The sequence below is a fragment of the Adiantum capillus-veneris genome, chromosome 3, assembly GCF_014529385.1.
Source record: "Adiantum capillus-veneris isolate H3 chromosome 3, ASM1452938v2, whole genome shotgun sequence".
NCBI classification, from domain to species: domain Eukaryota; kingdom Viridiplantae; phylum Streptophyta; class Polypodiopsida; order Polypodiales; family Pteridaceae; genus Adiantum; species Adiantum capillus-veneris.
Genome location: NC_140933.1, coordinates 60,909,268 through 60,926,800, shown reverse-complemented (window position 1 = coordinate 60,926,800; position 17,533 = coordinate 60,909,268). Strand labels below are relative to the sequence as shown.

The window sequence follows — 17,533 nt, the reverse complement described above, 5'->3', positions numbered from 1 at the left end:
CTCATGCTTGAAGATCATTGAACACCTCCAATCGTAGCCAATCACATGCAAGAGGCATATCAAGCAACAAGGTTAGCTTTGGGACAAGTGTCCCCCTTTCCCCTTTGAGAGAGAGTAATTGATAAATGCAAAATAAATTAATTAAATTAGCTAATTTATCATTGGATCCCTTGGGAGGCCAACCAATAAGCTTTAGGCACACCATGAGGGAAACATGGGGAGGAGCTTGCCAAGTGTCCTATTTGGTACCAAGCTTCCCTTGTGTGAGGGTGTGTGTGTGTGTTCTCTCTCTATCCCCTAGACTGAGGGCTTCCCCCCCCCCCCCCCCCCCCCCCCCCCCCTCCCCCTTGTGTAGGGAAAATATTTGACTTTGTGGAACACCTTATCCTCAAGCACCTTAGTCATGGAGCACCTTAGCACATTCGTCATTAAGCACCTCAAGCACCTTAGTCATCAAACTCAACAAGCACCTCAAGCTCCTTAGTCAACAAGCTTGACAAGCACCTCAACGGGTTCCCACTCCAAACACATCCCTAGCTTACCTAAGGACAAAGGAATTTTACACTAACCTTTGGAGGTCTTTAATGAAGATAACCCCAAGGTCTTTAAGCTCCATTAGCATTGCTCTTTGATAGACCATCTCCCGTTTGGACCCATTACCTTTGGTCCCATGTTGAGATGCATCTAAAGCACATATCTATATTCTAACCATTGTTCCTGTTTATTCTCCCACATTGAATGATCAATTTAATATGAGAAAATCATTGGTTAGATATTAGATTTTATAACTGTGTGTGTGTGTGTGTGTTGTAAATCCATGCCAAGGAAGGTGCTTCTTGGTGGTCTTTTAGGTGGGCGTGTGCTTGTAAATTCCCAAGGGATCACTTAGCTTTGAGTTTTGTCATAGTGGGAGTTAATTTTCTATAGATTGTGGTGCTGAAATTGTTTCTTGAGTGCTATTGAAGTACATTTCTATAGAGATTCACATGGGTGTCTCTCATGAGAGAGGGAAACTTTTTTAGCCTATAAAAGGAGGCCTCTTCTACACACAAGAAGCAATGGTGAATAGTGGAGTTGGTGAAGCACGGTGTGTGGGAGGTGGTGAAAGTTCCATTAAAGGTATAATCCCTTTGTAACCTCTTCAAGATTAAAGTGTAAATCCATTGAGCGGTTGCTTTCCCATGGATGTAATTCACATTGGGTGAACCACATATATTGTGTGTGCTCTCTCTCTACTCTATTATCTCTCTTGGGTGTGAAAATTATATCTCTCTATTAAGTAAACCGCTCTAATCTCTAGTTAATTGTGTCTTTATTCCTAACAACTAGTATCAATGCAAGGTTTTCTTGTAGCTAAAATATCTTAAGGAAAGGATTCCTTGAATTGTGTGGGAGTAATGGTAGAGGAAGGTAATCTCAAGCTAAATAAGTTCAACAACAAAAACTACCAACATTGGAAGATGCAAATTTTCCACTAGGCAGTATTGCAAAGAAGCCCACAATGATGGCAGATGAATCATGTATTGTCCTTGACCAAAAGGCATTGGGAACAATATGGTATGATTGGTGTCAATGGTGGCCTTCAACGTTTCGAAGATGAAGACCACGGAGGACTTGATGAAGTCACTTGACTACCTCTACGAGAAATCGTCGGTATCCAAGAAGGTATTTCTCATGTAGTAGTTGTTCAATCTAAAAATGGTAGAGAGTGGTTCCATTGCAGAACACCTAAATAGATTCAACACCAACATAAGTCAACTTTTGATCGGTGAAGGTCAATTTCGATGATAAAGTGCGAGCTCTTCTTATACTCTCGTCTTTGTCGGATAGTTGGGGTAGTCTTGTGATGGTTGTAAGTAGCTCTATATCTGACACAAATACTCTTAAGTTTAATGATGTTGTGGATGCTCTCCTAAGCAAGGAAATGCAAAGGAGAAGTATATGTGAATCATCAAGTGTTTCACTATCAGTGGAAACAAAGAGCAAGGCCGAAGGAGAGGTTCAAAAACCAAAAGGGTCGTGATCGCTCAAGGCAGAGTAAGTCACACACAAAGTCAGTCCCCGAGTGTTGGAATTGTGGCAAGAACGGCCACATCAAGAAGGATTGTTGGTCCAAGAAGAAGGAGTCGGAGTCTCAAGACAACAAGCCAACATTGGAGACGAATGTGGTAGGTAAAAAGTAGAGCAAGATGCTCTAATTATTTCCCTAAACGATGTGTCCAATTCGTTGATAGTAGACTTTGGGGCTTCATTTCATGCGACACCACACAAGCAACATTTCCAAGATTACGCCAAAGCTAATTTTGGGTATGTACACTTGGCAGATGATGAAGCTTGTGAAATTGTCGGCAAAGGTACAGTTTGTGTCAAAAATGAAAATGGAAATGAATGGAAGCGTAAAGATGTTAGGCATGTTCCTTCTCTTTGAAATGATACAAAATATGATTTTGTCCTTTCTCACCCCTCTCGATCATCACGCCATTTTGTCGACTTAACAGACTTGGATTGTCACGAAACTCTAAGGGAGGCTTCAGTAGGCCTAAAGAGACAAGTATACAAATTTTGAAAGCATTCTAACAAGGTACACGGATCGCGATCCATCATGACCAAAAAGTACAGTAGAATGGCTCAAATAGGTCTTCCTAAGGCCTTATAACACTCTCCTATGGTCAAAACATCAAAAAATAGTGATTTAGGCACTCAAATATAAAGATTATGCTGGTAAAAGCGTAGTCGCAAACCACAATGGAGTATGCAAAACTTACACTTAATTGAAAGACAAAGGAAAGAGGAACACAATGCAAGTTTTGGAATTGAAATCGGATTATCCAATCACAAGATATGTTGATTACAAATCTGATATCGTTGTAGCTTGAGCAAACATACAACAGAGTTCTTTCTTCTGCAATAGATAAGCCTCCTTTTCACACTAAGGTTTTTGTCTTTTATACCTAGGGCTTTATGGCCAGCGGCCAGCTCACATGAGCCTTTATAGATATCATGTTTGGTTTGTTTGGTTACAACTCAGTGAATTGATCGTCTACTCTGGAATTAGATTTACATAGAGAATAGCTACACTAGATTAAAAAAAAATAGAGTACAAATATATTAGAAATATGATTTCCAACTAGGTGGGCATCCGTATGCTAAATCTGCCAAACACTCACCCCTTCCTAACTCGTGTCGTCTCTTGATATGACCATGTGTAAGCTAGTCATAGGGTTGTGTTCACTTTTTTCTTTATGGGTTGTCTTGAGCTTTGAAATTGCTTTACAACTGATGAAGCTCCCCCTTCCTTTAGTGATTCGTATTTTCTATGTTTTGGTTGTTGCGCATCTCCTTTTTGTTTCCACTTTTGGAAGTGAAGATAGCTATTGATGTTGTTGCCTTTCTAGGAATTAAGCCTCTTGGGTCATTGAATTTGTGATGGATCTTGTCCTTGGGTTGCAATGCAATGCATGTCCTCTATAATATTTTGCCAGTTGGAAGCACTGTGTGAGCTTTTTATGATTGTTGTTGATATCTCTCTTGTTGAATTTGTCATTTTTTGTCCTTTGTTCTTGTATGTCAGTCTTTGACTTGCCATTGTTTGATAGAGCTTTGTGTTGTCCTTAACCTACAATTCTTGCACTAAGTCTTTGACAAATGATATCGGTAGCAATTTCCTTATTGCTACTACCTAATGTAGAAGGAATATATACAAGAGGAGAGTGATGAGTGTTTCTAGATTAGGGTCTAAAATCTAGATGACCAAAGGGAAAAAAACCCGGTGGGAAAAAAGTGTCTTTGGTATACGCTCTTATTGGAATTGAGTAGTTGGACTTTAAGTGACTATTCATGCAAGGTGAGTGCTTGGGAGAAACAAAGAAAGAGTAATGCAAATGTCAATTATGGGACACTCTATATGCATAAGAGAAATTTGTCAAACAAAGTACGCATTGTGAAAGATAGAGTTGATGTGTGCTTCAAGGAACAAATGTAGCACATGTGACATTAAAGGATGCCAAAAATTATCTTCCATGTTTCCAAGAAGGGTTTCAAGGTAGAAGATTCTCCAGTCATACCTCAATATGCGTGGTAGGTGATTGTTATTTGGACTTCCTCCTTCACTTCACCAGACTTAAATTCATAGACTTTGACTCTTATGCTCACATATACCAACATGAGCGACACAACATAAATATGCTCAACTCTTTCAGCTTGAGCAGTACCTAAAATATTTAGACTCTTAGACCATAAAGAATATTACTTGAAGCTTTGGGACTAATGCCTTGTTCATTTAGTGGCTTAGCTGTCTGACTATGAACTCTTGTGCCATGTATTTTTAATGGCAACTTGGACGTACATGTTCAAGGTGAGAAAACCGATTCCATAGGTTCTTAAGATTTAGGCCTCTTTTATTGTTTTGGTCTTTGGATCCACCATTTTGTTTAGTAGGTTGGCATTCTTCTCCTCCTTTGGATTTGTTTGTCGTGTGTCAATATTGTTTTGTGAAACGGGCTGTAATGTTGTACCATGCACTGATAGAGCCTTTGCTTTATGTTCCATGAGAAGCCGTTGTAGATGTTTGTGGATTCTGTGATTAAGTTTCCACTGGTATTTTTGGAATCCACATTGCTTGTGGTCTCTATACGACCGTCGTTTGCATTTGTCCCTTTTTCTATATGACTCGATGGCCACTAGGCTTTGGTATCCATACCTGATTATTACCATTGTAAAAACTGTGCTTTTGGAGTAGAAGACAAGGTACTATCCATCTAGAGGCTGTATCACCCTTGGTTGTGATTGGCTTCTATTGCCTCTTGGTTGTGATTTCTTACCTTTGGGTGGAGCCGTGTGCTATGTGAATGATTTTAGTTGTTCCAGATTGAGATACTAATTTTGGTAACCATATTTGAGAGTTACCTTTATAAAATCCTTGTGCTTTGAGTAGCTTAGCTGGAATCATCTGCTGCTTCACATGTCTTTGTTGGGTAGCTTGGTAGAAATATGACTTTGGTACCTAGAGTTGTTGCATTGTTAGTTTCTTTGAAGGTCTTCTTTTTTGCATTGTGTGGTTGTTTCTTTTTGTGGATTGATCATGTCCTTAGCGCATGGCACTTCCTTAGACACTATGTGTCATCTCTCATTCTCCGCATCACTCCCAAAGGGGATTTGTTACCATATATGTCATAAAATCTAATATCTAACCAACCCAAATGATTTTCTCATATTTTAATTGATCACTTAATGTGGGAGAATAAATGGGAACAAGGGTTAAGATATAGATGTGCTTATAGATTTATTTCAACACGCGGCCAATGGTAAAGAGGCCCAAATGAGAAATGGTCTATCAAAGAGCAAAGCTAACCAATGGAGCAAAAGACCTTAGGTTTGCCTTCATTAAAGCCTCCAAAGGTAAGTGTTAAAAGCCTTAGGACATAGTCTTTAATTTTTAAACATAGCCTGCCTACTTATCAAGTTCAAAGAACCTGCTACAAAGAAGGGTGCGAGCCCTACAAAGGAGGGATATGAGTAGCATGTATGCACCTCACCCAAGGGCCCATACTTTCATGAGAGGAAAGGGGCGACATGTCAGGTGTAGAGGCACACTGCTCAAGCAGGCAAGGGTTGTGCTTAAGAAAGAGATGTGCTTAAGCAAGGGGGGTGCTAGCTTAACCTCACATAAGGGAAGAAGGACACTTGTCAAGAGACTATACAACTTCTCCCAAAGGGAGCCAAAGCTCTCATTGGCTAGAGGGCTACATGGCCGATTGAGCTTCAAAGGAATCCTAGGAAAGGGGGTCGACCTAGCTGCCTCTCTCTCTCTCTCTCTCTCTCTCTCTCTCTCTCTCTCTCTCTCTCTCTCTCTCTCTCTCTCTTTCTCTCTCTCATTTGAGCATCACACAAGTTCTCTCTCTCTCTCTCATATTCTTCTCTTCAGAGACTCTTGTGAAGCAAGAACTCCATCTCCTTCTACCAGCTTGAGAAGTTGAGTGCCTACTACAACAAGCTCTTGGCTATGGATGCAAATCCACACAAGAGAATGCTTATGCTTGCTTATCAATCTCTCTAATCTCCCTTATCACTATGATAAGCTATGCTACAAGATATATGAGTGATTATGTGCAAGGGGTTATTGCTTTCTTGTAGAGCTACTTCTACTTCTCTCTTCTTCCTCACTCCCTGCCAGCTCTCCTCACCTTTCATGGTGTTTGAGGTTTTGGGATTGAGGCTGTGCATTCTTCAAGTTCATGCTAATCATGTTTATTGTTTTTACCATGCTAATGCTTGGTGAGTGAAGCTTGCCATCTTCACCTCATCAAGAAGGTCTTAAGGAACACAATCAGTTGTATTGTAAGCAAGTCTTCCGTCATGGAAGAATCTATAATACAAATGCCTATTGGAGGAGGGACCAGTCCGGTCCTCTATTTGGTGTCAATTTCTCTCAACTCTCAGTCTCTTTTACAAGTATTGTTCATGCCATGTTAATGAAGTAATGTGTTAATGTTGCTCTCTCCATCCAAGCACGTTCTTTCTCACTCTACGTCTACACACAAAGGAATGCTTAATATTGTAAAGAATGAGGATGCAAGAGAGCTACACAAGACAAGCACAAAGCACACAGAGATGGAAAGCTTCTTTTTCTTCTTTACAGAAAAGAAAGTACAAAATGACTAAGTGCTAAAGCTGAAAAGTAGCACATATGTACATGCGGTCACTAAGTGTGAACTCGCTAGAAGCGTACTAGGCTGGCACCATAAGTGTAGTCCAGCTGTAGAATCACTGGCAGAGATCCTCCGTGTCGGTCACCTAACGCGCCAGTGAGTAAATGTCGTAAGCGGCCAAGACCCGTAGTGGATGCCAGCTCAAGGTGTAGAGCTCGACATCTCAACAAATATGTTATTCACTTTCCTCTCCAACTCAAGTTAAAAGGCTAATTCCATTACATATATGTGGTAGTGATGTGTGTGAGCACACTTAGGATCCTCGGGAAGCTTTTTCCCTCACTGGGAGGTTTTTTCCCTCGTGCATTGTGTATACGTCCATCACTCTAGTGCTAAAATAATCTTTCTATTTGTGCACTAAGAAATACACTCTCTATATTGTATGCCTTGTGCTTATTCATCTTCTCCAAGTTGTGTGTGCATTGCTACAACCCTAATTCCAATGGGAGCAAGGATTGCATGTATACATTTTTCTAATATGGATGTATAAAAGTGCAAAAAAGCTTTTAACTTAACTAAGAAGAATGTTAAGTATGTATGGACTACTAAAGAGAAAAATTCTCTTGATAAGCTCAAGGAGAAGCTTACCTCCCAACCAATCCTCATACTTCCATAACTCTCAAAACAATTTGAGGTCCAATGTGATGCTTGTGGCGATTGCCTTGGAGCAGTTTTGCTTCAAGAAGGGCATGCCATAGCATATGAGAGTCGAAGTCTCAATACTGATGAACGAGTCTTGGGCATTTATGAGAAAGAGATTTTAGATGTTCTACATGTCCTAGACACATAAAAGCACTACTTATTGGGGACTCCATTCATTCTACAAGCCGATCACCAAAGTCTCAAGTATTTCATGATGCAAACCAAGCTCTCTGAGAAACAAATGAGGTGGGCAAATTTTCTTTTGCAATTTGATTTTCATATTGCTCACATTGCCGGTAATCACAATCAAGAGGCCAATGCACTTTTACGATGACCAAAAGTTAATGCGGTGTCTATAGCTACTCACAATGATCTATCTTCTATGATAGATGAGTATGCTACTGACCCTGACTCTAAAGACATAATGTCAGCCCTTGCTTTGGGGAAGAAAGAGGAACCATTCACCTTGCAGGATGGTTATCTTCTCCACGGAAATAGGCTATATGTTACCCATTCCCTTCGTGAGAAAGTTATGTATGAATCCCATGCTCCTCCCTATGCGGGGAATAGAGGTATTCAACCTACTCTTTGAGGAGTAGAGACGTATTTCTATTGGCCTACCATGAAATTAGACATACAAGAATATGTTTTAAAATGCATGGTATGCCAAAAGACCAAATATGATAGAGGGAAGCAACCTAAATTACTCCAGTCATTGCCTATTCCAAATTCACCATGGGAGAGCATATCCATGGATTTCATCTTTGGATTACCCAAGTCTATCCAGGGAAATACGGGAATATGGACAATAGTCGACAGGTTTAGCAAACAAGTACACTTTATTCTTGTCAAAAAGACTATTAAGGCACATCAAATGGCAACTCTCTTCATATCACAAATTTTCAAACACCATGGATTACCAACATCCATCGTGTCGGATAGAGATCCTAGAATGACCAGTAATTTTTGGAAGGGTCTCTTTCAAAATCTAAGAACAAGATTGAATTTCTCTTCGTCTTATCACCCACAAACGGATGGCCAAAGTGAGATAGCCAATCTTACAATACTCGATCTACTAAAGACTTATGTTATAGAACTAGATCAACGCTCACAATGGAAAAAATACTTACCTCTTGTAGAGTATGCTTACAATAATACTGTACATACTTCTACAGGAAAAACACCTTTTGAGATCATTGAGGGAAGGCCTAAAAGTCCCTTGCTACTGAAACTACATGGAAAGATCTTTGCCATCGATGAGTATAGTTGTGACCTACAAGAATCTTTTCAAAAGATTAAGGAGGCTATATCCATCTCTCAACAAAGGCAAAAAACTGTTGTTGACAAGCACAGAAGGGCCTTAACGTTCAAAGAAAATGGTCTTACTCAAGTTTCCTAAGGCTCGATTAAGGCAAACGACAGGCAAAAATCTTACGGGCCATCAAAAATATTATGCTAAACTAGCAAAAAGATACTATGGTCCTTTCCAAATCTTGAAGCCCATTAATGAGACGGCCTATCAACTGAAGTTTCCCAACCATTGGCTCATACACAATTTTGTTCATGTGAACCTACTCAAGACCTACAAAGGAGAGCCACCAAGTGAACAAATTATTGAAGACCCTCCCGAAGTTGAAGACCAAGAAGAGGTGCTACAACCAAAGCTATTCTTCGGCATGAAGACAAGGTACTACGACATGGTAAGATTATATAACCGTATCTTATTAAATTCAGAAATTATCCTTTTGAATATGCTAGATGGATTCAAGGAATACAGCTTAAGGATAGTATGAACCTTGTCCATGATTACAATGCTACATTAGAATAAGCAAATGTATATTTTTTTTTTAAATGATCCATGTTTTAATCTGATAAGACTAGTTCTCTTTTTATTGAGCACAAATTTAAATAGTATGCATGCTTAGACCAAAGCTATTCTTCGGCATGAAGACAAGGCACTACGACATGGTAAGATTATCTAATGGTATCTTATTAAATTCAGAAATTATCCTTTTGAATATGCTAGATGGATGCAAGGAATACAGCTTAAGGATAGTATGAACCTTGTCCATGCTTACAATGCTACATTAGAATAAGCAAATGTACAATTTTCTTTTAAATGATCCATGTTTTTATCTGATAAGACTAGTTCTCTTTTTATTAAGCACAAATTTAAATAGTATGCATGCTTAGAATCATGTTTGTGATGACGACGTCTATCAAACACCGAGTAGAAATTTTCACTCTATTTTGGGAGAATGAAATGGACTAAAGAGAAAACATGCTTGCGGAAGCTAAGTCTCCCAAGCACCAAATGGATTAGTCATCCATCTTGGAAAGATGTCGTAGGGTAAAAAGGGATCCTCTACCCGCTAAGTAAAATTGACTAATGACTACGACTTTATCTCTTCTACCTCATAGTCGAGGACGACTATGATTTCAAGCGAGAGGTAATGTCATAAAATCTAATATCTAACCAACCCAAATGATTTTCTCATATTAAACTGATCACTTAATGTGGGAGGATAAACGGGAACCAGGGTTAAGATATAGATGTGCTTATAGATCTATTTCAACATGGGGCCAATGGTAAAGAGGCCCAAATAAGAAATGGTCTATCAAAGAGCAATGCTAACCAATGGAGCAAAAGACCTTAGGGTTGTCTTCATTAAAGCCTCCAAAGGTAAGTGTTAAAAGCTTTAGGACATAGTCTTTAATTTTAAACTTTTGTCAATTAATGTCCAAGCAGGCAAGGGGGCAGCTTGCTTAAGCAAGGGTTGTGCTTAAGCAGGGGGCCTGCTTTCTTACCAAGTTCAAAGAGCTTGCTACAAAGAAGGGGGAAAGCCTTACAATGGAGGGATATGAGTAGCATGTATGCACCTCACCAAGGGCCAATACTTTCATGAGAGGAAAGGGGCCACATGTCAGGTGTAGAGGCACACTGCTCAAGCAGGCAAGGGCTGTGCTTAAGAAAGGGGGGTGCTAGCTTAACCTCACATGAGGGAAAGAAGGACACTTGTCAAGAGACTACACAACTTTCCACAAAGGGAGCTAACCTCTCATTCGCTAGAGGGCTACATGGCCCAATGAGCTTCAAAGGAAGCCTAGGAAAGGGGCTCGACCTAACTACCTCTCTCTCTCTCTCTCTCTCTCTCTCTCTCTCTCTCTCACACACACACACACACACACACACACACACACATTTGAGCATCCCACGAGTTCTCTCTCTCTCTCTCTCTCTCTCTCTCTCTCTCTCTCTCTCTCTCATTCTTCTCTTCACACACTCTTGTGAGGCAAGAACTCCATCTCCTTCTGCAAGCTTGAGAAGTTGAGTGCCTACTACAACAAGCTCTTGGCTATGGATGCAAATCCACACAAAAGAATGCTTATGCTTGCTTATCAATCTCTCTAATCTCCCTTATCACTATGCTAAGCTATGCTACAAGAGCTATGAGTGATTATGTGCAAGGGGTTCTTGATTTCTCATAGAGCTACTTCTACTTCTCTCTTCTTCCTCACTCCCTGCCAGCTCTCCTCACCTTTCATGGTGTTTGAGGTTTTGAGATTGAGGCTGGGTATTCTTCAAGTTCATGCTAATCATGTTTATTGTTTTTACCATGCTAATGCTTGGTGAGTGAAGCTTTCCATCTTCACCCCATCAAGAAGGTCTCAAGGAACACAATCAGTAGTATTGTAAACAAGTCTTCCCTCATGGAAGAATCTATAATACAAATGCCTATTGGAGGGGGGACCGGATCCAACTAATCCGGTCCCCTATTTGGTGTCAGTTTCTCTAAACTCTCACCCTCTTTTACAAGTATTGTTCATGCCATGTTAATGAAGTAATGTGTTAGTGTTGCTCTCTCCATCCAAGCACTTTCTTTCTCACTCTACATCTACACACAAAGGAATGCTCAAGGAAATGCTTAATATGTTATTCACTTTCCGCTCCAACTCAAGTTAAAAGGCTAATTCCATTACATATATGTGGTAGTGATGTGTGTGGGCACACTTAGGATCCTCGGGGAGCTTTTTCCCTCACTGGGAGGTTTTTTCCCTTGTGCATTGTGTATACGTACATCACTCTAGTGCTAAAATAATCTTTCTATTTGTGCACTAAGAAAAACACTCTCTATATTGTATGCCTTGCGCTTCTTCATCTTCTCCAAGTTGTGTGTGCATTGCTACAACCCTAATTCCAATGGGAGCAAGGATTGCATGTACACATTTTTCTAATATGGCTATATAACGTAATTTTTTGATCAATTTTCAGCCATTGTAAAGATTATAAGTTCAATGAGAGTTCCAAGTTGAAAAGATCATTTCAATAAGTGTGCCTAAGTAGAAACTCCATCTAGTGTGGAGCCCTAAAGGCCTTAAACGCCCAGACAATGCTTAATTTTGACCCTAGGTATATAAAGAAATGTGTAAAGGAAACCCTAGAGTTGATCTCGTTTTGTGAGAACATACTCTAGTGAGAGTTCATGTGTGTGTATGGATATGGAGACCTTGAGCTTCTTTATGCTCAGGTGGAAATGATTAACACTTACCAATGCTTAGTCTCTTCACTATGCCTCTCTTATTTTGTAGTTAATGTTCATTGATACCTTGATTAATTAGACAATAAGGCATCAATGACCATCAAGGTGTATGGCATTTTCCTATACATATGTGCTAGGTCATCTTCATCGCATCACTTCGAGGGGGGATTTGCCACCATATTATGGTAGAGATGTATGTGAACACACATAGGACCACCTGGACACTTTTTTCCCTTGCTAGCAGGATTTCCTCCCCAACTTGTAAGTATATCAATCATTCTAGAGCTATGCTTCTCTTTGTATTGGCATACTCAACAATGCTACTTCATGTATTGTGTGCTCTGAAGCTTTTCCTTCATCATCTTCTCCATCTCATTTTATCTCTTTTTGAACGTGTTTCTTTTATATAACTATTATTCATCGTGGGCCTTTCTAGAAAAACCCACCCCCTCTCATGTATACATAAAAGTATTTTATTTTGGACTAATAATAATCCTCTCTCGTTAACTCATGTGATATCATACACATTCTAAAAAGTGACGGCCTTGTGGTTGTGCTTTACGAAAGCTATCTGGAAGCCCACATAAACTACAAAAACGGTTATGGATATGTGATGTTCCTTCGTTTCCTAGATTGGTGTCTCTACCTTCTTCTTCCATTTATTGTCAACTTTGACTACTTTTATCGGTGTCGAGAAATCAACCGATTCTTTCAGTGTATTTATATGTATGTATGTATATATATATATATATATATATATATATATATATATATATATATATATATATATATATATTCATTTTTTCATATTGAAACATCTGGGCACTCTCTTGCTCTCTTGGTGCTGTTCGATTCATTTTATGGGTACCAGAAAATAGGTAAGGCCTTCTTAGTTCTAGGAAGCTCAGGCTCTCAAGATATATCATGGTAGTTATCTGCACTTGCACCTTGCTTTGGCTAGGGGTCACAGTAATTAGTACCTCCTTTTATAGTAGACCTAATTAAATGTAGAGGCTCATGGTAGTTATTTGCACTGCACCTTGCTTTAGCTAGGGGTCACATTAATTAGTACCTCCTTTTATATTAGACCTAATTAATTGTAGAGGCTCCTTCCCAACACTCATTTGACTAAGAGCCTCTATGCCACCACTTCTCTTGGCTTGGAAGCAAAGCTTTGGGTCAATCCTTCCGCACTTTCTCCTAGAACCTCTTCGAACTTTAGACAACAATGTTCTCTCTCTCTCTCTCTCTCTCTCTCTCTCTCTTACACACACACACACACACACACACACATAAATATACATTTTTCTCCTAGAACCTCTTCGAACTTTAGACAACAATGTTCTCTCTCTCTCTCTCTCTCTCTTACACACACACCCACACATAAATATACATATACACACACAAACATATATACGTGTACATACATATGTATATAATGCATCTCTTTTTGTGTGGGTTTAGATAACACCGTTAATCATTTCAATCTTTTATGACTATTGAGAACTTAGAATATTGACAAAGTGTGGTGTTCTAAGTGTGACTTGAGTTGGTTTGCTCATTCATATTTTCTTCTACGTCATCACAGTCCAATGTGGGATGCTATAGACAACATCTAGTACTGGCAAGACAACATGCGACTTGCTTGAAAGTGAGATCGCTCACATAAACTCGCTAAATTCATAGAACTCCTCCAATGTAGATTTGAGACTGAGGACATCTTGTGGACTGCATAGCACTTCAAGACCTTTGAAGCTACGTAGTTTGCTTTTAGGACTAAAGATCCTCTACCTTGCTAAGTGTTTTGGTGGTTTCGGATTATTGTGCCTTGTCTAAGAGGCCATAGAAGTAGCACCTGTGAAATCTCCCTTGTTTGTAGATAGTCACTGCGAAGTGTCACAAGGCCGAATACGTTTCACCTCGAAACATTTCAATCTAATGATAAGAGCACAATGAAACGTGCGACCGAAACATGCATATATGGATTTTGAAAGCTCCTAAAACCTCAAGCTATGATAACTTGTTAGTGAAATGACATGCATATATGGATTTTGAAAGCTCCTAAAACCTCAAGCTAAGATAACTTGTAATGAAATGACATGTGTTTCACTCGATTAACCAAACGTTTGAAGGCTCGAAACGTTTCACCTATCCAAATTCGTCGAAACGCGTTTCATGGTGAACGTGGTACTAGATACTTGTCATGTTTTTTGAGATGGTCCCGACCTGTGTTGGCCTCTATTTGCATGCCCTTTGTGGAGTTGTTTTTATCTTGAATTGCAACTTGTAGACACTTAAAGTGTGCTTTTGATAGCCACAACTTTGTTTGGCTAGCAAGCCACCCTACTGAGTTGTTTCCCTATCTTGACTGGCTTTCAGCCCGCGGAGTCTCATCACCAATCTGTTTCTTTGCTTTTCTTCACCCATGGTGATGTCCTAGCGACCAGTGGAGCTGAGGAATCCAATACCTGTCCATCCTGAAATTAGGCAAACCTCTAGGATTCCTTGTTCAAGAAGCATAACATTGGTTGCAAATCATAACATTTAATCAGGAAGCACAACATTGGCTTGCCGGTATCTGTGAAAATTCAGCATTGATGGAGGTCCAAGGACAACATCAACATCTAAACTTCCTCAATTTGCCACTTGAAATTCAGTTTATGCATGGCATGTGCTCCAGTTTTATCAATGCATGGCATGACATTGCTAATCTTCACTTCAAATGGGGTCTGCAGATGTGGTTCCTCCAAATATGCTGAGAGACTAGATTCTTCATCACGTAAAGCAATGCATTGTACGCTAGCTCCATTTTCGCACACATACAGTTCCAATCTGTATGAGTGGTACCAGCATTGAGATACTACCATCTAGTAGTTTCTAACCGTTCTGGCCCCTTGTGTTTGTTTCATCCACATTTGGGCAGCACTTGAGTGAAGGGCTTTGTGAATTGGACATTACATCATTTAGAAGTGGATCCCCTCTAGCTTGATTTAAGAATCTCATCATGAATGTCAGCATCTTGCATAATGCCACATGCCTTCAAGATGTAAGCATAGCCTTGAAGACCAAAGTATAGGTGACTGAATTTGGAGAGATACACTCACTTTGCATCCGCTGAAAACAGCCCAGAGCTTCCTGACCCTTCCCTTGTTCGGCATATCCTGCAATCAGTGCATTCCAAGACTCCACATTCCGAACAGGAAGCTCCTCAAGCACTTTTTGTGCTTTCTGAAGTGCACCACATATGGCATACATATCGACCAAGGCATTGCCAAGCACAACATTCTTTTGCAACAGCCCCTGACTAACAATATCAATGTGAACCTTTCTGCCCATATCAGCATCCTTCGTAGAGCCACATGCCTTCAAGATGCACTCGTAGGTGATTGCATCTGGAGAGAGGCCTTCGCTTTGCATCCGCTGAAAACAGCCAAGGGCTTTCTGGCCCTGCTCCTGTTGCGCGTATCCTGCAATCAGTGCATTCCACGAGACGACGTCCCGGACACAAAGCTCCTCAAGCACTCTTTGTGCTTTCTGAAGTAAACCACATTTGGCATACATGTCGACCAAGGCAGTGCCAAGCAGGACATTTTTTCGCAAGAGCCCCTGACTAACAATATCAGCATTAATTCTTATGCCCATATCAGCATCTTGTGTAGAGCCACATGCCTTCAAGATGCACGCGTAGGTGATTGCATCTGGAGAGAGGCCCTCACTTTGCATCTGCTGGAAACAGCCTAGAGCCTTCTGGCCCTGCTCTTGTTGCGCGTATCCTGCAATCAATGCACTCCAAGAGACGACGTCCCGAATACATAGCTCCTCAAGCACTCTTTGTGCTTTCTGAAGTAAATCACATTTGGCATACATGTCGACCAAGGCATTGCCAAGCACAATATTTTTTTGCAACATACCCTGACTAACAATATCAGCGTGAATTTTTATGCCTACATGAGCATCTTGCACAGAGCCACAGGCCTTCAGGATGCACGCGTAGGTGATTGCATTTGGAGAGACACCCTCGCTTCGCATCTGCTGAAAATAGTCCAAAGCTTTCTTGCCTTGCCCCTGTTGCGCGTATCCTGCAATCAATACATTCCACGAGATGACGTCCCGGACACAAAGCTCTTCAAGCACTCTTTGTGCTTTCTGAAGTAAACCACATTTGGCATACATGTCAACCAAGGCATTGCCAAGCATGACATTTTTTTGCAACAGCCCCTGACTAACAATATCATCGTGAATTTTTATGCCCATATCAGCATCTTGCATAGAGCCACATGCCTTCAAGATACACACGTAGGTGATTGCATCTGGAGAGGCACCCATGCTTTGCATCTGCTGAAAACAGCCCAGAGCTTCCTCGCCCTGTCCCTGTTGGGCATATCCTGCAATCAGTGCGTTCCAAGAGATGACATCCCGCACAGGAAGCTCGTCAAAGACTTGTTGCGCCCTGGCAGGGGCACCGCACTTGACATACATACTGACCAACATGTTCCCCAAGTATGCATTCTTTTCCAGTAACCCACTATCGCGAATATCAGCATGTATCCTACTGCCTTGGTACAAATCCTTCTTCTTAGCACAGTCTCTGAGTGAGCTCACAAAAGAAAGACCCATTGTGTGTGTGTATGTGTGTGTCTGTGTGTACAAAGCAGCGGTTCATACAAACCATTCCATAAAGGCATCCCCCATCACACATCTCTTTTGCTATGGGGTGGGCTCCCAGCTGCGATGCTCCATGCCTCACATGTTTTTTCTTTTGGCAACTCCAGGTGCGAGGCGTGGGCTGTTTGCCCCTTTTCACTGTAGAGCTCCACAGTGTCCTCTATAAAACAAATGGCCAGCTTGGTCATGTAAATTCATGCAGTCTCTGTTGAATCTGACAACTTTAGCCATCCACTTAGTATCACTTGTAAGATTTTCAAGCTCCAATCCAGACAAATGTACAAAACTACATTGCAATACATGCTTATACATTTGACCTAAGGGTGCAAAAGCATGAAGTATAGCATATGCCGTTCTTGGCAAGTCTTGCTAACCATGCAACATGTAGCCACGACCACATTGTTAGCCATCTGTACCGACTCAAGTTGTTGATGAAACCCACTTTAAGTGCTCTATCAATCTGCACAAGAGAGGAGTCCTTGCAATTCAACAAGCATGATTGCACAGAGTACAGAATAGTCTTGGTTTGTGAGACCTGTATCGTAAATACATATCAACAATTCAAGTATGCAACCAAACAAGGGGTAGGAAAGAATGGTTAAGAAACAGTACCTAGATCGTAGCCAATAGACCAGCAGAGCTACAAGAAAGAAAGGCCATGAGAGAGAAAGAGATGTCTATGTTTCTACTATCCAAAATCTGTAGATCACAAAATGGTCGGAGAACCTGCAGGACTCCTTCCTGCTAAAAAAACGAAGTCAGCTTCCAACCCATGATGTGGGTGCCAAGGTCATGATGTGCCTCCAAGACATATGAGAGGACCTGTTAAAATGTAGTGGTTAAGGTGAGGGGTTTTAAGCATACCCACTATGGTTCAACCCTTGAGAGTGCGCAATTTCTTAAAACTATCGAACGGCCGAAAAAGGACTTGTAAGATGAGTATCCAATTTAAAATTACTAGCTCGCGCAACTTGTTTT

At 40.6% G+C, this 17,533-nt stretch overlaps 1 protein-coding gene across 2 annotated transcripts; it reads right to left on the bottom strand.

Moving 5' to 3' along the window:
* Nucleotides 1-13,567: 13,567 nt before the first annotated feature.
* LOC147461000 (pentatricopeptide repeat-containing protein At4g18520, chloroplastic-like) lies at nucleotides 13,568-17,386 on the bottom strand. Of its 2 annotated transcripts, none has more exons than XM_086508657.1 (2): nucleotides 17,168-17,386; nucleotides 13,568-17,090 (listed from the first exon to the last, which is right to left on the bottom strand). In XM_086508657.1, exon 2 carries the CDS (start codon nucleotides 16,505-16,507, stop codon nucleotides 14,930-14,932), a length of 1,578 nt encoding a protein of 525 aa, XP_086364783.1. In that variant the 5' UTR covers nucleotides 16,508-17,090; nucleotides 17,168-17,386; the 3' UTR covers nucleotides 13,568-14,929. The 2 variants fall into 2 exon arrangements, with proteins under 2 accessions (XP_086364783.1, XP_086364784.1); XM_086508658.1 differs by having other exon boundaries at nucleotides 13,568-17,015.
* Between the last annotated feature and the right edge of the window lie 147 nt (nucleotides 17,387-17,533).